Source organism: Canis lupus, chromosome 20 (genome assembly GCF_011100685.1).
Source record: "Canis lupus familiaris isolate Mischka breed German Shepherd chromosome 20, alternate assembly UU_Cfam_GSD_1.0, whole genome shotgun sequence".
NCBI classification, from domain to species: Eukaryota; Metazoa; Chordata; class Mammalia; order Carnivora; family Canidae; genus Canis; species Canis lupus.
The window spans coordinates 6,649,104-6,674,118 of NC_049241.1; the positions used below are offsets into that span (position 1 = coordinate 6,649,104).

The window sequence follows — 25,015 nt, forward strand, 5'->3', positions numbered from 1 at the left end:
TAGAGTATACTGGCAGACCCCTTAGAAAGATGCCATTCATCAGTAGCTTGCCTAATAAATACATTTCGTTGGAATCCAAAGAAGAAATAATATGCCCTTAGGGCTCTCCTCAGCTTCTCTGTCAACTCTCTTTGCCCCAAATCCTGCAGACATAGGAGGCTTGGTATCCTATATAAACATTCCTGCCTCCAGGAACAAGCTAGCTTCAAGCAAAAAGAATCAAGCTCATGAGACATCCCTCCCCCCACACATCCTACTCCTACTCCTACCCAGCTTGGACCACAGCTCCCCACAGAGCAGCTCTGGCCTCTTGTGGGATGCGGGTGTATTGGTTGTTGCCATGGTGATAGAAGAACATTACTGTCATGCACAGAGGAGCAGCACAGAGTGGGTCTCCCCTGCCTGGGAAACTCAGAGGATTCATCAGAGGTTGTTTTCTAGTTGCTTCCTCACACCACTTCATGGGTAAGTGAAAGAGCATCCTTTCCACTTAGCATTCAACCCACCCCAGGGACAGCGCTGAGCTTTTTGTACCGAGTGGGTGTAGAAGGCCTCTACTTCTGTTACAGTTCATCTTCAAGGAGGTTCCTGCCAGGTGGTAGGAAGAGATATTTACAAGATGCCAGTGAATGAGCTGCTGTGTTTATAATCTCAGCTACACTTAGATTGTGAACCAATTAGATTTTTACTGTCAGATCCATGTGGGTTTATCCTCTGCCTCAGCTGCTTATTAGCAAAACAATCTCATGCAGTTCTTTAAAATGAGACTCAGTTTATTTATCTGTAAAGTGGGATCAATCATTCTTTGCAGGTTTTGAAGAAAATTAAGCAAGATCATGTACAAAACAGTGCTCAATACAATGCCTGGCACATATTCATGACAGCAATTTCTTTAAAGAAAGAAATATAGTGACACAGATGTTCTGGTTTGGAGACAAATATTTGAATCCTTGGTTTACCACTTAATAGCTTAATAGCTGTGTAATATTCTGAAGTCAATTTTATTTTGAGTCTCAGTTTCCTCAGGTGTAAAGAAGAGGTCATAATGAGATTCAGAGGCTCAAAACTTATTATGTTCTAAGTGAAGATTTATTTTGAAGACATGGTTATAATATCTGAGGATTTGTGTGAAAAAGACATCCACTTGTTTATTGGTGAAAGGCCATAAGGAATCAATGGCATTACTTCTTAGTATATCTACCCATTAAGAACCTTTCCTCCACCCCCACCCTTGACACCACATTGTATGAGTTCCTGCACAGCTGTCCCCAGGGAAAGTTTCCTTAGTGCCAGGACCAGCTCTGAGCAGATGGCCCCATTTCTTCTCTTGAAAACAGCCAGCTCCAGAGATCGGAGAAAAACTGTCATAGTCCAAGGTCAAACACTTGACTGTTGTTTTAATGAGTGTGATTCATCCTGAAAGCCCATCAGCATTTTCTCTCCATCCCCTCCCCTGAGCTCCAGAGTCTGCAGGACTCTTTACCAGGGCTGGAGGCCCTCTGAAGAGCTGAGACACCAGCTGCCTGGCTTGCCTGTCCCCTTTTCCTGATCAGGGGTGGGTTGGTTTTCCTATTCCTTGGTTTTTATCTTCTCCCTACACTGCCAGTGTCAAAAGAATGTCTTTTCTCATCTCCAAAATAGCATCTGGTCCATTTGAAGCAGGCTAGCAGTAGGCTTTCTGCCAGCATTCTCATTTCTTGAAGGATGGAAGGCATTCCCCCATCCAATTATCTAAAAGTCCTTTTGCCTGATGATTCAGCCAATCCCTCCATCATGAGCCAGTCCAGGGTATCCTAAAGTCACCTTGAACAGATAGATCATAGTGATCATTTCACACATTGCCTTGGATTCTTACATCTCTACAAGGTAAGACTCATGCTCTCACTTAAACAAAGGAGGAAACAGAAACTCTGAGGAGGAAAAGACTTCCCCAAGATCACACAACCTGTCACAGAAGAGCTGAGATTCAAACTCTAATTGAGTTTTAGGAGGAAGAGTTGAACACTCACTTGCCACTTGCTTTTCCTACAAGCCACAGTGAGTGAGCACTTTGGAAAGTGCTGGGGACTAGAGAGCATAACAGCCAAGGGTTCCAAAAAATTATCCCATATGTCATCCATCTCTAGTGTGCCTCCAAGCCTTTGGCCACGCTGTTCCCTCTACTTGAGATATCCTTCCCTATGCCTTGCAGCATGGCACAGTGGAACCACCACAGGCTTTGTGGTAAACAGAGCTATTTTAGAATCCTCACTGTACCATTTGCAGATCTATGCTCTCAGATAATTCATCTAATATCCCTGAGATTTTCTTCTTCCTTAGGACTATCTACCTCATAATGTTGTCATGAGGATTTGAGCAAAAAGGGTCTAGCATGGTGCATGGTAGTTACCAGGGGCTCGTGACTACAACCAGTCCTTCCAAATGCAGCTCAGGCACCACAGCTTCAGTGAAGCCCTCCCTGACTATGCCGCCCTCCTCCATGCCCTAATATTCATTTTTTTCTTTCTTCATTCAACAAATACTTAAAATAGATAAATAATGCAATTGTAGTACTCAGCACATGGTATTGTAATTATGGGGTCATGTTCTGTTTTCCTTCATTAAACTGAGATCTTTCCTGAAGGCAGAGATTTCAATGGAATCATCTTTGAATCCAGAATGCCTTATCTAGGGCCTGGCAGGAGAAAGGAAGGGTGGAAGAAAGAGAGATGAAAGAATAAAAGGCAGAAGGAAAAGAAAATAAGGCCAAAGACTGCTTATGAAACCTGCTCAAAAACAAACAAACAAATCGACCCCTCAGTATCCAGGCAGACAGGAAAAGCACCTGTTTCTTCCCCAGCCTGTTCTGCAAAAGCCTCTCAATTCCCCCCATTGACAGGAGCCAACAACAGGATGGGAATATCAATGACTGTCTGAATAGGAAGCCTCAGATGAGCCCCGCATGGAGAGCAGAGACAGGCAAGTGGAGAGTGCTAAGGCGCAGCTGCAGGAAGGAAAATTCTGTCTGTGCAGCCGCGGGGGATAGACAGCCGCCCGGACCTGGCAACAGCGCGGCTCTTGACGGAGCTCCGCCCACCTCCAGCGACTGCGGCTGCATCCAGGCAACTGCTCCTGCCTGGCCTGTGATGAAGGCAACTACGGAATGGGCAGGAGGACGTGACACTCGCCCAGGTGAGGGCCTGGGCCCACAATAGCTCTACAGAGCTGGAGCTTGGACAAAAGCCTTAGACAACATACCAGGGAGGAGAAGATGAAGGTCTTCTTTCTCCCTGCTCCCCAAACAGTGCCCCTACCCACCACCAAATCATCTGAGGGCCTTTTATAAAATCCCATCCTAGGATCACCTGGGTGGCTCAATCGGTTAAGCATCCTACTCTTGGCCTAAGTGTTACATTTGTAAATTTACACTTCTTATAGTTGCTTCTACTGGCATTCTTTCATTTTCTGGTACTTGACTATGAGCATATAAAAATGATTCCTTTTAAAGGATAGAATCAGCTCTCAAATTCAATAACTCAAATGAGGAAGTGAGCAAGATCAGGATGGAGAAAACTTACGAGAATAGTTTGGTTGTATGAGATGTGTTTGGGATAATTTCTGCAATTGTAACACAAGCTCTTGTTTCATAATATGGACCCTACTCTGGAAAACTCAGTGTTAAATCAACCAACCACATCTTCCTTGATGTGAATAAATAGCAGAAAGATTCCTACTGAAATGTTCCATTGTAATATGCAATAAAATATTCAAATATCCAAAAAAATTAAAAAGCATCTGACTCTTGATCTCGGCTCAGGTCTTGATCTCAGAGTCCTGAGTTAAAGGCCCATATTGGGCTCTACACTGGGAAAAAAAAAAATCCCATTCCAATTCCACCATTCTTCCTTCAAATTGCTCATTTCCTAGCCTTCCTTGAACTGGTCTACTATCATCTGCATCTGCTTTATGGGCAGATGACATGCTGTCATACGTCTGTGCCTTTACTAATGTTCTTCCCTCTTCTGGGAAAGCACCCTGTCTATTCTTTGCCCTGTTGGGTCAGTTTCCCAGAAGCAGACCCTGAAACTAGAATCTGAGTGCAAATACTTTGCTCAGAGGTGATACCCAGGAAGCTCCAGTAGGGACATGGACAAGTGAGACCAGGAAGGGAAGAGAGCTAAGAAAAAATACATTACTGAGCAGATTACCACTTTGGGTGGCTGGGGCCCAATCCAACTCAGCAACCCTGGTAGCTATTGTAAAACGTATCTTCGGAGTTACACTCAACAGGTGAGAAAACTAGGGCAATTATCTGCCAAATCCCCTTCAAGATTAGTTGAGTGCACCCCTGGGAGCATCAGCTACCCCAGCAGCCTGCAAGAGCCAGGCATATCTGTTCACCAAAGTTAGTGCTCAAGTAGAGAGTTACAGAATACTAGTACCACCTGCTACCCTTGTCAAACTAGTTCTCATCTTTCGAGGCCCAGTTTAAAAGCCAATACTGCTAAGCCCAAATAAATTTCACAACCCCTTCCCTGCATTCCCAGAGCACATTGATCTTAACTCTATTGACTATTTAAGCTAGTTCATTAAGGTGAATTTCTGCCTTTTGTTCCGACTCAACTGTGAGCTCCTCTAGGACAAAAACTGTGACTTTATTCATCTCAGTGTCCAGAGCCCCAGCACAGGATGGCACATAGATAACAAGTGCTCATTAAATATTAATGTTGGTTGAGAATGCTAATAAACATTGACAAACTCCAATGCCAGCCCAAGATTCCATTTTCCTAAGAGGATACAAATCCCTATTTCCTTTCGAAGAGAAAAATCACATCTTTAGAAAGTGTAATACTGAATGCTGCATCAATTTCCTCAAGGTGACCATTTGTCAGGACCAGAGAAAAATCTACCTCAGCTTGAAGCAGCATAAGCTTTAATTTGCCATATTCCACCCTAGCGTGGACACTTTACAGTGGATGAAAAGACATTCAATTCATATAGATTTGTAGCTGCTTATAATATATATAACATCATTAACCTGTTTTAGTATTCATGGTACCCATTCTAGAAGAGATTAGGTGAATGGGTAGCGTATTCACTGGGCCAGAACCCTCAAAGGCCATCTCTGTCTCAAGGGGTCTAGGTCTTGTCTGCAAGCTCACAGCAAGAACTGGAACCCAAATCAAATAAGATATAATGTTTCTCAAGATAGCCTGAGGAAATACTGCCACAGTGGAGATTTTAAATTGTTGCCAAAAGAACATCCAGCTAGAATACACAGAGGAAGGGAACAAATATTTATAAGAGCAATAAAAAAGATAGATTATCCATCAATAAACTTTAAAAGATATATTCAAAATCTATTTGAAAAAAAAGTAATGTTACTAAGGGACACCAAAGTACCCTTAAAAAAAAAGAAAGCTATATCTTTTTCTTGAGTCAGAAGATTCAACATCAGGGCAGCCCCGGTGGCGCAGCGGTTTGGTGCCGCCTGTAGCCCGGGGTGTGATCCTGGAGACCCGGGGTCGAGTCCCACGTCAGGCTCCCTGCATGGAGCCTGCTTGTCCCTCTGCCTGTCTCTCTCTCTCTCTCTGTCTCTCATGAATAAATAAAATCTTAAAAAAAAAAAAAAAGAAGATTCAACATCATAAAGATGTCATTTCTCCCTAAATTTATCTTTAATTTAATGCAATTCCAGTAGAAAAGATACTGACAGATTTGGGGCGGGGGGGGGGGGGGAACCTAGACAAGCTGACTTTGAAATTGATATAGAAAAGCAAGCAAAGAGGTGACTGGCTCATTCAGTCAGTAGAACATGTGACTCTTGATCTCAGGGTCATAAGTTTCAGCCCCACATTGGATGTAGAGATTACCTAAAAATAAAATCTTAGAAAAGAAAAGAGCAGGAATAGATAGGAGAATTCTGAAAAGGAAGAATAGAAAGAGTGACTAGCTCTACCAAATATTAAAACACGGTATTGAGCTGCAATAATTTAAACAATGTGGTACTTATACATCAAGAGACAGATCAATAAATAGGAAACTCATAAACAAGCTAAATATATCCAGAAATCTAGTATAGAATAAGTGTGGCATTTCAAAGCAATGGGGAACAAGATTATTCAATAAACATTGTTGGAATAACTTGAAGATATCAAGTTAGATTGGATCCATATCTCACACGTTACATCAAAAAGTTTTCATATGGATCAAAACCAAAACAGTAATAGAAGAAAATGTAGGGTGTTTTGTTTTATAATCTTGGAGTAAGGAAGAACTAAGAATGACATATCTCCGTTATAAAATTTTAAAAATTGATAAATTAGACTGCCAAAACATTTCTTCATGGAAAAAAACCTTCACATATTGAAAAGGCAAAAAGACAAACTGGGAAAAATACTGGCAATTCATACCACAGGCATAAGACTAATTCTCTTATAATTAAAGCTTCTACATTATCAGTAAGGGGAAAAAAAACAATTCTACAGCAAATAGGTAATAGACATGAAAGAAAAAATATAAATGACTTCTAAACCTCCTGCATTTTAAACAAGAATTCAATGGAGTAAATTTCAAGATCAAATTGGCTCTATTCAATGATTTATGGATCAAGGCATCATCCCATCAAGCAATATAAAGGAGCTCTGCTGAACTGTAGAAAAGGAAGGTTTTTTAAGTTTTAATTTAAATTCCACTTAGTTAACATAGTGTAGTATTAGTTTCAGGTGTACAAAATAGTGATTCAGCATTTCCATATAACACCTGGCACTCACCACAAGTGCCCTCCTTAATCCCCTCATCTTTGTCACCCATCTCTCCTCCCACTTCCCCTCTAATAACCATCAGTTTGTTCTCTATGGTTAAGAATCTGTCTCTCATTTTGCCTCTCTCTCTCTCTCCCTTTTTTTTCCCCTTTGCCTTTTGTTTTCTTAAATTCCACATATGAATGAAATTATATATTTGTCTTTCTCTGACTTATTCCATTTAGCATTATACCCTCTAACTCCATCCACGTGTTGCAAATGGCAAGATTTCACTCTTTTTTATGGCTGAGTAATAGTCCATATATAAAAATATAGATTTATATATGTGACCACATCTTCTTTATCCATTCATCAATCGATGGACACTTGGGCTCTTTCCATAATTTGGCTATTGTAGACAATGCTGCTTTAAACATTAGGGCGCATGTATCCCTTTGAATTAGTATTTTGGGGACGCCTGAGTGGCTCAGTGGTTGAGCGTCTGCCTTTGGCTTAGGGCAAGATCCTGGGGTCCGGGATCGAGTCCCACATCGGGCTCCCTGCAGGGAGCCTGTTTCTCCCTCCACCTATGTCTCTGCTTTTCTCTCTCTCTCTCTCTGTCTGTCTCTCATGAATAAATAAATAAAATCTTTTTAAAAAATGAATTAGTATTTTGTATTTAGGTAAATCATAGGGTAGTTCTATTTTTAACTTTTTGAGGAAACTCCATACTGTTTAAGGAAAAGTTTTTAAAGATTTTATTTATTTGAGAGAGAGAGAGAGAGCAAGAGAGAGCATGAGAAGGAGGGAGAGGGAGAAGCAGGCTCCCTGCTGAGTAGAGAACCTGATGCGGGGCTCAATCCCAGGACCTTGAGATCATGACCCAAGCCAAAGGTAGATGCAAAACCAACTGAGCCACCTAGGCACCCCTGTTAAAGAAAAAAAATTTTAAGGCAGAAAGGGAGCAGGTAAAAGAACTTAGCAAAGAATGCATTGTTTCAGGCAAAGTCACCCTCCTAAGGGGAATGAAAAGGGTCTATTGGGCAGATTATCTCACTAGTTCTGACCAGGTGATTCCCTGTTGACTGCTTAAGGATTACATTTCTGGGGTGCCTGGCTGGCTCAGTTGGTAAAGTATATGGTGCTTGATCTGAGGGTTGTGAATTCGAGCCCCATGTTGGGTGTCGAGATTATTTAAATAAATAAATAAATCTTTTTTAAAAAAGCTTACATTCCTGGAGGATTGAAACTGCAACTATTTTAGGTATTAAGTCTCGGTTTGCTGACATGGGGTCTAGCACAAGTGACTCCATTTTGGACCTGCTGTCTTCTTTTCTAACATGCTTATCAGTTAACTGGGTGATGGGAAATAACTGTATGTTCTTTTTATCTCTAAATTTTATGCCATCTGCCTATGTTACCTAACTTTCAAAAAAATTCAAGTTAGAAAGAAGAAAGTCATTTTTTAGTAATAATCGATTTGACCCTGGGTACTAGCTGATTGGGTAACTGTGGGCATCCAAGGGATACATAGAAAAACAAATGAAGTTGGTAACTAAGGGAGTTAAAAACAGGGTAGGGGAGCTTAGTGAGGTAACCAATCATCTGGAGCTTGGTGTTCAAGCTCTATTTTATGCTAGTTATGTGACTTTAGCAATTGACTTCATTCTATGGCCCTCAATTTTCTAATCTGTGAAATGGAAACAATTATAGTAATTATCTCATTGGGTTTTTCTGAGGTTCAAAGAAGGGATGCATGAAAAATGCTAGGACAATATCAGGCATATAGTAAATGCATAAAGAGCACCTTGCATGTGCCTCGAAGAGAGTGTATGTCACAGCTTAGTGCCTGTGCAGGATAAATACAAGATCCTACATCTCTGATTTCCTAACCTTGACACCTATGAGGCCGTGTCTACATTTCTCGCTGACAGCCACAGTCATCTCCTTTTATCTCAGACCCATAAGAAACAAATACCTCAAATCCTTTTCTGCAGTTATTCTCTTTCTTTCCTAAAGCCTCTGATACCTAAGAATTACAGATTTCTGTTGACTTGCACAGGGCTCACTGGCCCTGAATTCTCCTGGAAAATTCCATTAAGGCTCCAAATATTCTAATCTATAATTATGGCTCAATTGGGCTCATGATAAGAATTCAATGTGTGCAGTTTGCACTATGCTATGCTGTTCCACCCCTGGTCCTTTCAATGAGACTATCCCACCCACATACCACATTCTTGCCAGAACTTAAAAGCAAGCTATAAATGGTAGCTGATACCTTAGACAATCCCTCAAGGCCAGTCAATCCTCCCTGCTATCTAATCTGCCTACCCAATCTATCTCCTAGGTCTGAACTCCTGGCTCCATTCCCAGACTTTGATCCCTGCCTCTGGCCCCTTCTGGGTTTTTGTATTTTGTCTCTCCTTTGGACTTTAGACCTTAGGGCTTCTGAATAATTTTTCATTTGCATAACCATTAGGATAGTTAAGGACTGTACCTTTGTTTCTTCATTAAGGGGGACTCAGATAAGGCTGGCCCCCTACAAGTTTGCCTCTACTGCATCCCCCCTCCATTACAGAGCTCTTAGCCCAGACTTCATGCTGCTCTTCTCCCCTGGGTACCATCCTTAATGCTTTATTCTCAGTTCACCATCATCAGTACCCAAAAGACCCCAGCTGATAAAGTTTGAGAATAAGTCTAACATCCATCTTCACCATGGATTTTCCAAGGAGTTCTGAAAACCTGCAATGTCTCCAAGACCCTGTGGAAATTTTTAATTGCATAATCTGTATATCATCCTATTCCCCCACCTGATCTTGGGTACTTTTTCCCAAACTCCATCCACATGGCTGCCATGTTTCACATGACTCATTTTCTTGACTGCAATTCATTGGCTCACCTAACCCAGGCTAACCCAATCAAAGTCTTTCTCTGGGAGTTTTTTTTTTTTTTAAATAACTAAAGAATAATAACTAGTCTCAATGAGGGTGGTAACTATAAGGCAAAAATGCAAGACTTATTCAAAGCCCTTTTTACCACCTGTGTCAGTTCAGATCTTCTGAAAAGCAGATACCAGGATGGGATTAGATATGGAAGATATTTCTTAAAGAAACACCTGTGGGGTATAGAGGGAAGGGAGCAGGAGTAGGGCAGCAGGAGCCTCAGAGCGCAATGCAGAACTGACACCTATGAAAGGACAGAGGGAAGGAAGGAGGATTGGTTAGGAAGAGCCTTAGACCACAGCACAGTTCTAAGAGAACTTGGCCAGGCCCATCGGGAGTTGTCAAGCCAAAACTGCATTAGAGGCATAGACCAGCATTAGCCTCCCCACCATGCTTAGTTATTGGCTGGAAATAATTGGGGGAAGCATGGCCTCAGCAAAATGCTATTGTGGGTCCACAGGAGTGGACGAGGTTCTTCAGTCAACTTTGCTCCCTATAACAAACTCTCTTAAAGGAGTCTGTTATTTCAGTACTTTGAGAAACAGACACTAAAACAGGATTGAATGTGCAAGGATTTTATTGGGCAAATCACCAGTCAGAGAAAATGGAAAGGGAGGCAGAAAGGCTGAAAGAATCATTAGACTATAGTGCAAGTCTGACTTCAGGTGACAAAGAAAGGAAAAGTAGCAACCAAGACTAGGAGCCAGTCCAAGGAAGGTTTGACAAGGCGGTAGGGAAATCATCAAGCCAAAAATCAATCATCAAAGCGTTCTTGTCTTCTTAGAAGGAGCCTGACATTTTCAGTCACTATCTTGGAGCAACCCAAGGGGATCATAGCCTTGCAGCAAATAGAAGAAATGAATTTCAGCAGCTGGGACCTTTGGTCAGTGACTTCTCTGTAGCTTCGGGTTTCTCAGGCTCAAACTCATGATCACCTCAAGGAGATCTGGGTGGTGCATTTACATAACCTTCAGCACCACCATACACAGAGAAAGCTGGTTGGCATTAAGAATGACATCAACGGGACACCTGGCTTGCTCAGTGGTTGGGTGCCTGCCTTCAGCTCAGATCGTGATCCCAGGATCCAAGATCGAGTTCTGCATCGGGCTCCCTGCAAGAAGCCTGCTTCTCCCTCTGCTAGTGTCTGTCTCTCTCTCTCAGTCTGTGTCTCTTATCATGAATAAATAAATAAATCCTTTAAAAAAGATGAATGACCTCAAAGGGGTGCCTGGATAGCTCAGTCGGTTGAACAGCTGACTTCAACTCAGGTCATTATCTCGGTCCTAATATGGAGCCCTGCTTTGGGCTCCCTGCTCAGCAGGGAGTCTGCTTGTCCCTCTTCCTCTCCCTCTGTCCTTTCCCCTGCTCATACTCTCTCTCTCAAATAACTAAATAAAATCTTTAAAACAATGAATGACAACAACATAACTAAGAAAAAAGACATAAAGAGAATCCTGGCACTGAACTTCTGATGTCACTTTTTCCTGAAATGCAGATTCCCCTGCCTTGATCCCGGGTCTCCAGGATCAGGCCCTGGGGTGAAGGCGGCACTAAACCACTGAGCCACCAGGGCTGCCCTCCCCTGCCTTTTCACATCATTTAGCTGTTCATCTTTTCCTTAATAAGCCAATAAGTTCCTCTTTCTGCTTACATTCATTTGAATTGGGTTTCTGCAACCAAAAGAATCCTGATTAATACAGACCTAGGGACACCTGGGTGGCTCAGCGGTTGAGTGTTTACCTTCAGCTTCAGCGGTTGAATGTTTGTCTGGGGATCAAGTCCCGCATCAGGTTCCCTGCGAGAAGCCTGCTTCTCTCTCTATTTCTCTGCCTTTCTCATGAATAAATAAATAAAATCTTTTAAAAAAAAAAAAAAACAGACCTAAAGGAAACAAACTGGTAAAATTTCAGTACTGTCACCAGTCATTAGAGGAAATGTTTTTGGTGATGGAATTCAAATCAAGTTAACTCACAGAGCCTGGGTATAAAGAACGTACAGATTAATGAGATTGATATGGGTATGCCCTATAACAATTTGAATTGTATTTGATGGATAAATGGCTGCTTTTTTTAAAATTTTTTTTAACTTTTATCTATTTATGATAGAGAGAGAGAGAAAGAGGCAGGCCCCCTGCACCGGGAGCCCAAGGTGGGATTTGATCCCGGGTCTCCAGGATCGTGCCCTGGGCCAAAGGCAGACGCCAAACTGCTGTGCCACCCAGGGATCCCTAAATGGCTGCTTCTTTACTAAACTATGAATTCTTTAAGAGCAGGAACATGCATTAGATCTCTGATGTCTGAGCATGTGTAATGGTACCAGGCACATAAGGCTTAATAAATAATTGTTGAATAAGTGAGACAGACCCCTGCTTTCAAGGAGCTCCTACTCTAGCAGCAGGAACAGATGTATAAACACTCTGATTACAATTACAATACAATTACAATAAGTATTAGAATTACATGCAAAGTGCTATGGAATCCACAAGCACAAAGAACATTCAGTTCTGCCTCAAGGAATCCAGAAATATTTACAATCAAGCTGACTTTATGGAATAAAGAAGGGATGCCTGGGTGGCTCAGCGGTTGGGCAGCTGCTGTTGGCTCAGGTCGTGATCCGGGGATCTGGAATTGAGTCCTGCATCGGGATCCTGCGAAGAGTCTGCTTCTCCCTCTGCCTATGTCTCTGCCTCTCTCTCTCTCTCTGTTTCTCTCATGAATAAATAAATAAATCTTTAAAAAAAATAAGGGATAAACAAGATCACCACTGAGAGAAGGAAGAAAGTTCTTGCTAGGCAGCAGGAAAAGCATCTACAAAAAGATGACATAAAAGCATGAGGAACTTTCAGAAACAGCAAATAGAAAAAAAAAAAAAAAAAAGAAAGAAAGAAACAGCAAATAGACTTTAATTTGGCCATGAGCCCCTGTGTCTTAAGAAACTGAGTTGTATTCTTGGGTGAGTAGCCAACACTTAGAAATGGCCTGGAATATAGTAGGAGCTCAATGCGCTTTTTATTTAGATTTTTTTCCACTGCTTATTAAGTTTTAATGAACATATAACATATAAGTTTAAGCAACATATTGGTTGGATACACTTACATATTGCAAAATGATTATGATATCATTAGCTAACACCCTTGTCACATCACATAATTACCATTTCTTTTCTGTTGTAGAACATTTAATATCTACTCTCTCAGCAACTTGCATTATATAATACAGTATTATTAATTATAACTGCTATACTGTTCAATGAATTTTTTGGTAGTATTTCAAAGTGGCTGAAGCATGGTGTTGTATGAAGTATAGCTGGAGGAATTATATGTTCTCATTCATTTGGGGAATATAAATAATAGTGAAAAGGAATAGAAGGGAAGGGAGAAGAAATGAGTAGGAAATATCAAAAAGGGAGACAGAACATAAAGACTCCTAACTCTGGGAAATGAACTAGGGGTGGTGGAAGGGGAGGAGGGAGGGGGTGGGGGTAAATGGATGAGGGGCACTGAGGGGGGCACTTGACAGGATGAGCACTGGGTGTTATTCTGTATGTTGGCAAATTGAACACTAATAAAAAATAAATTTATTATTATAAAAAAAAAGTATAGCTGGAGGAAATAAAGCTAAACAAGCAAATTCAGACCAAGTGGTAATAAATAATAATAAAATTAAATGTAAAGGGGCACCTGGGTGGCTCAGTCAGTTGGTTATCTGATTCTTGATTTCTGCTCAGGTCATGATCTCAGGGTCATGAGATCAAGCCCTGTGTCAGGCTCTGCACTGGGTATGGAGCCTGCTTAAGATTCTCTCTCTCCATCCCCCCACCCCATCTCTTCCCTGACTCTCTAAAAAAATTTAAATTTAAAAATCAACAATATAAAATAATAATAATAACAATAATAAATAATAACAACACTACATGATTGATGTGTGCCAGGCCCATGCTGAAAACTTCACATGCATTATCGTACATAATCTTAACCTTATGAAATTGGCATTATTATAATCCCCCCCCCCTTTTTTTTTTACCACTGAAAATATTGTTGCTCAGAAAGTGAATAGCTTCACCAGGTCAAATAGGAAGGATAGGGCAGAGCTGGGATTCAAACCCAGCTAATTCCAGAGGCAGAGCTCTTCACCACAACATTGCCTCCCTTGCTAAGGAGTATTAATTGATTCTGAGGCAATGGGGAGTCACCAGAGCCACTTGAGATCTGTGTGATGCCCTTAAGCCACACTGCATCAATGACCGCTTTCTCTATTCTCTAGTATGCAGAGTCTGAGAAGTGGGCTGAGGTATAGCCAGAGTGACATGACTACATTGGATGGGGCGGAGCCAAATGAAAATTAGGAATGAGATTGGGGGTAGATGCCAGGAAATGATCTTAAAGGTACTCTTAACCCAAGTACTGAGAACTTGTCATATGCCAGGCCCTGTGTTTGGCACTTCCGTTGCATCCTCTTGTCCCATCCACCTGTACGTAATTCCACCATAGGCATGAGGATTCTGAAGCCCAGAGAAGTGTAGGGTCTCTCCCTAAATTCCCTTAGCTAGTTAGTAGCAAAGCAAGGATTCTAACCCAGGTACTTCTGACTCTTAAACCTATACTCGTTTCATAGCAGAAGACTGTTTATCTCCAGTTTTTATCTTAATCAACTCATCCTTCTTTCCCATCCTGGCCCTGTAACAACAAGAGACAACTATATCCAAGGTTTGAGGGATTATGTCAAACCCTTGGTTTCACCAACTACATAAATGCCTGTTAGTGGTCAGCGCCTTGCCTATTTTGTCAGACTTTTCTCTCTGATCAGCTGTGTTGATAGGTCTGTCACTTAGGTTTGTCACACAGAGAGGTCTGTGTCAAGCTGAGCCACAATCTAAGGTAAGATGCCTTAGAAAGGATTTTACCTGTGAGTTTAATTGGGGAAATTCCCAAATATTAATATCTTTCACTAGGTTCCTCAGAGGAGGAATCACCCTCTTTCCAAATCTCTCATTGATGAAATAGCTCTCATCTCTGTTTTAAAATCTGAAGCTCTGTTTAAATGTGTTCTTTAAAGCTATGCTCTGATAAACTTAGATCTATCACTGAAAGCTCTCCAGCTTAAAAAAAAAATGGTAACAACTTCTAAATAAGCTGTCAGAAAATGTGGTAATTGGAGAAAAATTAGTTCGAAGCATCAGTGTGACCATGCCATTACGTAAACTGTTTCTCCTTCTGCTTCACCCAGAGGTGACAAAGGACCCCTGTAGGAAAAAGTGTGTGGCGGAGACTTCTCTAGCCAAACAAGAATGTTAAGAATGACAAATGAGGCTGTTCCACTCCTGATCTCTAACAAGAGAGGAATGTATGTGAACCAGAGAAGATGCTGAGAATTGAGAAGTCTCTGTAAGAATGTTTAATGTCAACCTTGCTTGCCACATGTCCAGCATGGATAAGCTCCAGGAGGATTTACTGCTAGAACAGATTCAGAGTGTTTCAAAAATATCATCTAACCAGCAGCCAAATCAATTCTCAGTTCTGGTGCTTCCTCTCTTGCCCCACCTGGCAGCAACTCAGGTTAAAAGCTAAAGCTGGGTAGTGGGAGTGGAGAGACTTGCTCAGGGTCAGGAAATAAGGAAGTGTCAGATTAAGGGCTTTTTCTCCAGGCTCATTGTGATTCTGCTGCATATCTACACTGTATTTGTAGGCCATCTTAGTGAAAAAAATCAGGTCTGTTTCATGTTGTCTTTATCTGTATTCAAAACAAAAATTTATCACCAACTCTGAGAGTCCTCTTTTAGTCTAAAGTAATTCTTCAACAAAGTATTTTGAGAGATTTGTCATTCAGGTTCTCAGACTCCCTATTTTTTCTTATCTTTTTCCTTATTCCTTTTCTCCTGCCCCAAGACTCATCTTAGTCTGCTCCTATTCCCCTGCTTAGTTCCCTCTCCCCAGTTAAAAACTCTCTCAAGGAAAGAGTGTACGCGTATCCACACTGGAATGCTTGAGCAACTGCATTTTAACAAGGTTATAAGAATGGCCTAATACTTAGAGGAATTAATATTTAATGGTAGAACCTCAGAGACCATCTCTAATGGGGGAACGCATATCTTGGGGAAAACAGTCTTCCCAGGGCTTTCAAAGTCATACCAATAGGGAACCACTAATATGCATTATAAATCAGATCCATTTCACCAACTTTATAGATTTGGCTGGTTGCACTAAAAGGCAGTGTGGTGCATTCCTGGACCAGGAATCACCTGAACCTTTCTTTCCTTATACATAAGCTTTAGAAGACGTATCTTATATTCTCTTATTTGACATTCTAGAATTCAGAGGTAGATTTTTCGGTAGTTTTGTAAGGAGTCAGACCTGGATGAGCGTGTCATGTCACTTACCATCTGAGACAACTTGATGAATCATTGAACCTCACTCACTAAGCCTTATTTTCCCCATCTATATAATGAGAATTAAAATTACTTACCTCAGTATTACACTAAGCAAAATAAGTCTGACAGGAAAAAAACAAATACTGTATGATTTCACTTATATGTGGAATTTTTAAAAAAACAAAACAAACAAAACGAAACTAACAGTTACAGAGAATAACTGGTGGTTTCCAGAAGGGAGGGTGGATGGAGGAGTGGGCAAATAGCTGAGGGGATCAAGAGATACAAACTTCCAGATATAAAATAAATAAATCATGGGAGGGACATCTGGGTGGCTCGGCAGTTGAGCATCTGCCTTCGGCTTGGGGCTTGATCCCAGGATCCGGGATCGAGTCCCACATTGGGCTCTCTGGGAGGAGGCTGCTTCTCCCTCTGCCTGTGTCTCTCTGTCTTTCTCTCTGTGTGTGTTTCTCATGAATACATAAATAAGTAAATCTTTAAATAAATAAATAAACATACAGCATGATGACCTACAGTCAATAACATTGTATTGCAAATTTTAAAGTTGCTAAGAAAGGAAATCTTAGAGGTTCTCATTACAGAAAATTTTTTTATAATTTTGTATGGTGACAGACGATAACCAGACTTATTGTGGTGATCATTTGTCAGTGTATACACATGTCAAATCATTATGTTACACACCTGAAACTAATATAATGTTAAATCTCAACTATATTTCAATAAAAATAAAATAAACGTACATATCTCAGAGTGTTATGAGAAATTCAATGAGCTGTGTGGTGCATGAAAGAGCTCAATAAGTATTACCTATTATCATTGCTTTCTGTTAAAGGGGGATCACTTCTTCCTCAGCTAGCTGCCTGTCACCAGATAGTTGGATAGTCTTTTAATAAAGCTTGGGGATGAACCTTCCTTTAGTTTTACTGAATTCTCCAACCTAACTTCAGAGAGAAAATTATGTCCAAAACAATTAGAAGTCTATTGAAAAGAAGGAAAATGATTTCTTTCTTAAACAAATGTAGCTTTAATATTCTAATTTCTCACCCTAGCACTTATGAGTCACTAAAATTAATTGGGTTCGGTATTGAAAGAAACACATTATCCCCCTTATGTTTTCATAATCAGCTCCCTGGAAACTATTTTTAAAGAGAAATCAGTATGTCACACCTGGTCAGCATTATACTATGATTAGTTCTTAAATTAACAAGGAGGAAAAAATATCATATTTTATTAAGTCTTTGTGGAAATGCTGTTGGATTCCAGCAACTGAATAGTTTGTAATAATTCAGCATTGGATCATACCCAAGCAACTATTCAACTAAAGAGTGTATATTTATCCAAAGTTAAAGATGCTTATCATATTTTAAAATACTTCCTTACTTACATGGGCTCCTTACAGTAGCATTGATTTCTTTTCTATTCCCTCTTTAATGCACAATTAAATGAAACTTCTTTACGAGAAATGTAGATCCACAAAAAAGAAAATCCCCCAAACTCTGCCATCTAGTTACCCAAACCAGAAACTTAGAATTCATTCTTGACTTTACCACATATCAGAACCATTGCCTAATCTTGTCAATTCCATCTCCTTCATAATTCTAGAATCTGGAATCTCTCCATTCCCACTGCCATTAATCTAAGATCAAGCCCTCATCCTGTCTGACTTAGGTCCTTTCTACTCCAAATGTGATCCTGGACCAGCAGGATTTGCATCACTTGAGAACTTGTTAGAAAGGCAGAATTGTAGCTCACCCCTCGTCCCCGGCCAGATCTACAGAATCAAGATCTGCATTTTGATAAGATCCCTGGATAATTCATACATACCTTGGAGTTTGAAAAGCACTGCACTAGACCAGCTCAGGAGTGAGGCCTTAGATTCTGCATTTCTAACAAGCTCCCAGCTGATGCTTGATGTGCTTTCCATAGAAAGCACTTGTAACAGCTCCTCATTTGTTTCCCTACCCCCAGCTTGGGAAAATTGGAAGAAGTTCAAATCCTATCCACATTTAGCCAACAAAAGAATCTTTCTAACATATATTTGATAATGTCACTTCTCTATTTAAAACCCTTCCTCAGTGGTCCCTAGCATGGACATTCATTTTAGTAGCAGTAGTAATTATAGTAGTTGTTGCTGCTGATTTGGATTTGCATAATTTTGGAGAGGGAATTTGGTTGATTCTCTTTCCAGTTTGGGAAATCTTCTTTCTAACACTTGGTAGAAGGCAAAGTGGCCTCCCAATGTAGAAGCTGAGAATCGAGATATGTTCTCTGTCTCAGACTTTCTAACAACTAGAGAACTGGGCATGTGACCTAGTTTGGCCAAGCTGAGGTACCCATTTGGGATTTTGAACCTGGAGTTGATACGAAAAGAAACAGAGTAGCAGCCCCAACACCCAATTTCGAGGGGTGAAAGTGGCAGAGGTATCCCGGGCTGCAGGTATATAGGCTGTGCAACCTGAAATGTCCAGTGTTCAGCAATGAGAGTGGCAATGTCCCCAACAGTCTGGTTCCAAAGTTGATTTTGTCTGTGTTTCTGGCTATATCACTTCCTTATGTTCCTGCCCACTTTTCAATCCTGGATCCCTAGCCTTGCTGGCAATTCAGCGAGGTATCCAGTGTCTTGTCAATTACTTCTTTTCTTGCTTGTGTAATCCAGACTCAGTTTCTGTTGTTTGCAGCTAAGACCCCCTGATAGGTAAGGTTAACCAGCCTTGAAAGTCAAGTCTAAAGTCCTTAAACTTTAGCCTTCTTATTTTTGTATTAGTAAAGATAATGGTATCTGTTGAAACACATCAAATCTCAGCTTAACACAACAGATTATTTTTTGTGTAATGTACTCCAACATTTATGTTCCTGATTGACAGGTGGTTCTTTAAGAAACCAAGTTCTTTCTATCTTAAAGATCTCACATCTCCAGCATGGCCTCCAGATGGTACTCTGCATCAGGCTGGTGAAGTGGAGAAAAAATGTACCAATCTTTATCTGTGATTACAATTAGATATAAGAGCAGACAAGACTTTGGGGCTGGTGGCTGGGTAGAGAAGGGTAATAGAAAGTAGGGCAGGAGATCTGGAAGCATATGGTAGAAATCTGACTATCTCAGTCAAGGGTTCTTTAAAACACAAATAACAGATTTCTTTTCAAAACCATCTTAACCTGGCTAAAAGAAAGGAAAGAAATTTATTTTAAGAATAGAGTAATCTATGATGAGCACCTATTGTATCTATTGCCTTATATCCAGTCCTACTTCCTTTAAGGAGTGTTTCTTTGAGGAGCTACTTTTCTCCTCTCAGTCTATGTGATTTGAAGTAGAACTGACTCCAACCCCTGGAATCATGTTTGGCCAATTATGCATTCCATCTCCTTGAACATAGTGATAGCTTCAGAGTTGGGCATGTGACCCAAGCCAGCCTATGACTCAACGGTGAGAACTTTTGGGAAAGAGACACTCTCGGCAGAGATGAAACCTGAATAATCTGTGCCTGGTGCTTCTTTCTGGCAGCTATCTTTCTACCATGGAAATTGCCTACTTGAAACTGACACCAGCACGAAAGAAAGAAGATCCAAAGAATAGAGACGAGTTCCTGACAACATTGAGCATATTGAATCAAGGTAAGCCTGAACCCAGTGTTATTCTTAGAGTCAGTGGATTGATTCTTTTTCATTTAAGCCAGGAGGAGTCAGATTTCTATCATTTATATCTAGAGTCATGACTAACACAGGCAAGAAGTCTAACTGGGAAATCCAGGGAGTCTCTCTCATCTTCTCCTTCTCCAGAGCTTCATTCACCTATTTCTTTCTATGTGCTTGCCACATTATTTTTCTATACAGAATTTCTATCTTTGTGTGTATCTAATCATTAATGACCACCCCATAGCTCCCAAGTTTACATACAGATGTTATCAAACATCTCAAATTCAATTCTCAATTTCTAAGCGAGAGAATCTGAGTGATTCAAACTGGATCAGATGTCCAATCCTAATCTAATGAGCTGAGGCTCAAGAGGCTTTTGCATTTCATATAACTCTCTTAGACCTCAATTTCTTCATCAGTAAAATGAGGGAAATGGCAAAACCTACCTCAAATGTATTGGAGGACTAAATGAGATCACACATGTAAAGTTCTAAGCATAGTACCGAGTGTGTAGTAAGTCACGAAAGTAATGGATTTTATTTACAGAATAAATATAAGCCCTGAAAATAATATTTCATTGTAATGATGATGCTCTTCCTCTGTCCTTGGTGTCCTTAGATTCTTCCTAAAGTCAGGGTGATGTTGAAGCTGTAAGGAGTGTTGAGGGTCTCAGCTATCGGTGAGAGGAGATTTGAGGTAGAAAGCCAGACAGGTGATTACAGTGGTACAGGGTTCCACCAAGGAGGTAGGCTTTGACAGTGCCAGAAGAGGGAGGGAATATTTGAAATTCAGCCACAACACTTTTCCCTCCAGTAAAGGGAGGCTCTTCTCCCCTAAAATGAGGTTGCTCCCTTCAGAGAAATTCTCAGTCAACTCAGCCCTTCACCCTGATTTCCCTCGGGTTTGTCTACACCAACAAGCAGAGTGAAGAATTTAGAAAGACTTGTAATGGCATTTGAGGCATTATTTCATTGAATCCTCACAACATTCCCCCTTGAAATAGGTATCACTATCATTATCATTATCATTATTTCTTTTTCATAAATGAGAAGACAGGGGCTGAAAAGGGTTAAATAGGTTGGCTGAGGTCTCAGAGCAAGTAAGTGACAGAACCATAATATGAACCTACATCTGTCGGATTCCAATTCCCTATTCTTTCTACTGGGCCATGCCTAATTCTACAGTGTCATGATTTACCTACCAGTCTCACTAGCTAAATAAAATCCATTACTTTCGTGACTTCTCAAACAACTGGTACAAGCCCCAAGTCACCTGATGGAACAGAGGGTAGTTGTAGGAGGATTGAGCTAAGTTCTGAAAAGTAGGGAGGGGCTAGATTTTTAGGAGTTGGCCTTTTGGTGGTGGTCTGAGAGTGCTATTGGTGCTTGGAGGGAAGTTATGCCAAAAGATAGCTCTTCTCACTCTCGTACTTCTATGAACTAGATTGTGTACCCCCTCCAAATTCATACGTTGAAGTTCTAACTTCCAGTGTTATATATTTGGAGATGGGACCTTTGGAAGATAATTAGGTTTAGTTGAAGTCATGAAGGTCAGGCCCTCCTGATGGGATTAGTTTCCTTATAAAAAGAGACACCAGAGCACTTGCTTTCTCTCCACCATGTAAGGACATAGTGAGAAGGTTGCCGTATGCAAGCCAGGAAGAGAACCCAAACAATGCTGGCACCCTGATCTCAAACTTTCAGCCTCCAGAACTGTGAGAAAAAAGATTTCTCTTGCTCAAGCTACCTAGTCTATGATATTCTGTTATGGTAGCCTGAAATGACTAAGACATATTTTGATTTATGATAGTTTATTTTATGTGACAACTTTACTAGGCCATAGGATAACGAGATATTTGTTTAAACATTATTTCTAGTCCCTAGGTATGTCTGTATGTCTGTGTGTGTGTCTATGTGTCTGTCTATCTAGGTATTTCTGAGATTTACATTTGTTTGGGGGTTTTTCTGTTGTTGTCTTTGTTTTGTTTTGTTTTTAAAGATTTTATTTCTTTGACAGACCACATTTAACATTTGAATGGGTAGAATAAATAAAGCAGATTGCCCTCCCCAGTATGGGTCAACCTCATCTAATCCATCCACAGAAGGCCTGAATAGATTAAAAGTTTGAGTGAAAAAAGAATTCTTTCTTTCTGCCTGATTGCTCTGAACTGTGACAGTGGTCTTCTCCTGCCTTCATACATGGACATGGACTGGAATTTACACCATCAATTCTCCTGCATCTCCAGTTTTCCCATGGCAAATCTTGGATTTCCAGGCTCCAGAACTATGAGAAATAAATTTCTGTTATGTAAAAATACCACCCAATCTGTGGTATTTTGTAACTACTAAAGCTAAGACACACACCCAACTTCAAATAAGTACCCAAGACACACATCTGACTATGATGCAAACCCAAGTCAAGACCACCTCTGGAGGTTCCTTTTCCCCAGTTTTACTTAAATGAGTGTACAGGGAAGGGTGAGGAGATAAAAGATTTCATAGCTGCATCTCTAGGGACATCCCTCAATCCCATCTCCAACACAGTGGGCAGGAAAGGCGTAACCCAGCCTGTAAGGAAACAAGTTTTATGGCCTGAAGCCCACATGAAAGGCTAGGGAAGAACCAATGGCTAGGATAGGACACAGGGCCTTTTCCCCTTCTCTCCATTCATTTTGTCACTGTCGTAGTCCATTTCTTCTTCAATGTCTGCTCAGATTCTTATTATGCCTCCTAGTTTTTCTGTGTGCCACCTATCTCTTCTCTCCCATCCATCCTTCAACATGCGACTGGGAAAGTCTTATCTGGTTTTGTCCCTTTGTTTCTCTGTGATTAAAAACGTGGGCTTTGGAGCCCAACTGCCTGGGTCTATATCTCTGCTCTGCTATTTCCAGCTTTGTTGCTATAGTAAGTTACTTAGTTTCATCACCTGTAAAATGGGGTTTCTGGTAGGTTGGATGGTGACCCCCAAACAGATATGTATGTCAACATTCTGATCCCTGGAACCTATGAACATAATCTTATTTGGCGGGGGGGAAGCCTTTATAGAAGCTAACAATCTTGTGAGGGTGGGGAAGAGATCATCCTGGATTACCTGGTAGGCCCTAAATCCAGTGGGGAGGAGATCATCCTGGATTACCTGGTGGGCCCTAAATCCAATGACAAGTGTCAAAAATAAATTGACTGTAACAATAAGAGTTTATGGGACACCTGGGTGGCTCAGATGGTTGAGTGTCATACTCTGGTTCAGGTCATGATCTCAGGAGTGTGAGATCAAACCCTAGGTTAGGCTCTGTGTCCAGCAGGGAGTCTACTTGAGATTCTCTCTCCTCCTCTCTTCCTGTCCCTCCCTGACTCACATGCACACACTCTCTCTCTTTAAAATAAATAAATAAATCTTTAAAGAAAGGATTTATTTCAAGTTCCCAGTTCTATTCTATTGATCTATACATCTATACTGTATAAATCATTTTTTTATTGAGATACAACTTATATGCCATAGAATTAACCTTTTCAAAGTGTACAATCCAATGGTTTTGGTATACTCATAAAATTGTGCAATCATTACCACTATCTATGGGCTCATCTTGGAGATATTTGCAGGTTTGGTTCCACACTAACACAATAGCAAATATCACAATAAATTGAGTCAAATGGATTTTTTTTTGGTTTCACAGTACATGTAAAAGTTATGTTTCACTATAGTCTATTCAATGTGCAAAAGCATTATGTCTAAAAAAATATTGTACAAGCCTTAATTAAAAATACTTTATTGAGAAAAAATGCTAACCATCATCTGAGATTTCAGCAAGTTGTAATCTTTTTGCTAGTGGAGGGTCTTACTTCAATGTTGATGGCTGTTGACTGATCAGTATGGTAGATGTTGAAGGTTGAGGTGGCTGTAGCAATGTCTTACAATAAGACAACAATGAAATTTGTTGCATCAAATCACTTTCCTTTCATAAATAATTTATCTGTAGAATGCAGTGCTGTTTGATAGCATTTTACTCACAATGAACTTCTTTCAAAATTGGAACCAATCCTCCCAAACACCTCCACTGCTTTAGCAACTAAGTTAATGTAATATTCTAAGTCCTTTGTTGTCATTTCAACAATTTTCATAGCATCTCCACCAGGAGTAGCTTCCATTTCATAAAAACTTTCTTTGCTCATCCCTAAGAAGAAACTCCTCATCCAGTATAGTTTTATATGAGATTCCAAAATTCAAATATAGTAGTAATGAAAATTTTTGAACTATTGTGAAAATTACCAAAACATGACACAAAGACACAAAATAAGTGATATTGAAAAAATGGCACCAAGCGTCTTGCTCCATGCACAGATTTGCTATGAACATTCAAATTGTAAGAAAAGGGATCCCTGGGTGGCGCAGTGGTTTAGCGCCTGCCTTTGGCCCAGGGCGCGATCCTGGAGACCCGGGATCAAATCCCACGTCAGGCCCCCGTGCATGGAGCCTGCTTCTCCCTCTGCCTATGTCTCTGCCTCTCTCTCTCTCTGTGTGTGTGACTATCATAAATAAGTGAAAAAAAAAAAAAACTTAAAAAAAATTGTAAGAAAAAAAACAGTAAGTGCAATAAGGTGAAGTGCAATAAAATGAGGTACAACTGTAATTCTGGAACATTTTTATCATCTGTAAATCCTTTTTTGATCCTTTCTTTCCAGACAGGAGTTTTGAGTAATGGTTGGGCTTTAATTCCTCATTTTGTTTTGTCCCTGTAGGTAGGGTGATCTCCTCATGTTAGTTTGTCTGGGACCTTCCTGGGTTTAAAACTGAAAGTCCCACATCCCAGAACCCCCTTAGTCTGGGAAAACTGGAATGGTTATTCCCCTTTCTTATAGGAAACATCATCAATGCCCTGCCCATATTCCTTGGCACCTGAATGTTTACCAGACACCTTCCTACCGCCAACTCCTGCATCTCTGCTAAAGACTTCCTCCAAAGCCTTGTAAGCTTTCTCTGAACAGAACAGCAGGATGGAATTAAATCCTGCTCTACAGGAACAGTTCTGATGGCAACTGGAACACCAATACCCCAACTCTGTCTCCTCTTGGGTGAGATAACTCCATAGGGAAGAGTTTTACACTGGTTCCTGTTATTTCCCCAGCAAGATAAGCTCCTTTTACCCATGGTGATAGCTGGCTTGATAACATGCCTTTTACTGTTTGCCTTCCCTTGCTGTCTCACTACTCCAGTCTTCAATCTTTATATCAGGGTCAAATCCAAAGACAGTCCCCTGTCCTACATCTTTGAAATAGACAACTAATGCTTTCTCAAATATATGTAAAGTGTTACGCAAATGGAATTTCCAATCCT

General features: G+C 40.6%; 1 protein-coding gene across 3 annotated transcripts; it reads left to right on the forward strand.

Moving 5' to 3' along the window:
* On the forward strand, positions 1 to 25,015 carry LOC119864631. Of its 3 annotated transcripts, none has more exons than XM_038565620.1 (4): positions 1 to 465; positions 2,879 to 3,171; positions 19,554 to 19,663; positions 24,541 to 25,015. In XM_038565620.1, the coding sequence occupies exons 1-3, from the start codon at positions 92 to 94 to the stop codon at positions 19,583 to 19,585; spliced, it is 699 nt and encodes a 232-aa protein (XP_038421548.1). In that variant the 5' UTR covers positions 1 to 91; the 3' UTR covers positions 19,586 to 19,663; positions 24,541 to 25,015. The 3 variants fall into 3 exon arrangements, with proteins under 3 accessions (XP_038421548.1, XP_038421549.1, XP_038421550.1); XM_038565621.1 differs by lacking the exon at positions 24,541 to 25,015 and adding an exon at positions 21,701 to 22,101; XM_038565622.1 differs by lacking the exon at positions 2,879 to 3,171 and having other exon boundaries at positions 21 to 465; positions 24,541 to 24,999.

Bases quoted from the DNA above. Each gene is read 5' to 3' on its own strand.
- LOC119864631 (XM_038565620.1), top strand. From the start codon at position 92: ATGCCCTTAGGGCTCTCCTCAGCTTCTCTGTCAACTCTCTTTGCCCCA. The intron at 466-2,878 runs GTAAGTGAAAGA...CCCCATTGACAG, and splicing joins TTCCTCACACCACTTCATGG to GAGCCAACAACAGGATGGGA. The intron at 3,172-19,553 runs GTGAGGGCCTGG...TCTTTCTGGCAG, and splicing joins AGGACGTGACACTCGCCCAG to CTATCTTTCTACCATGGAAA.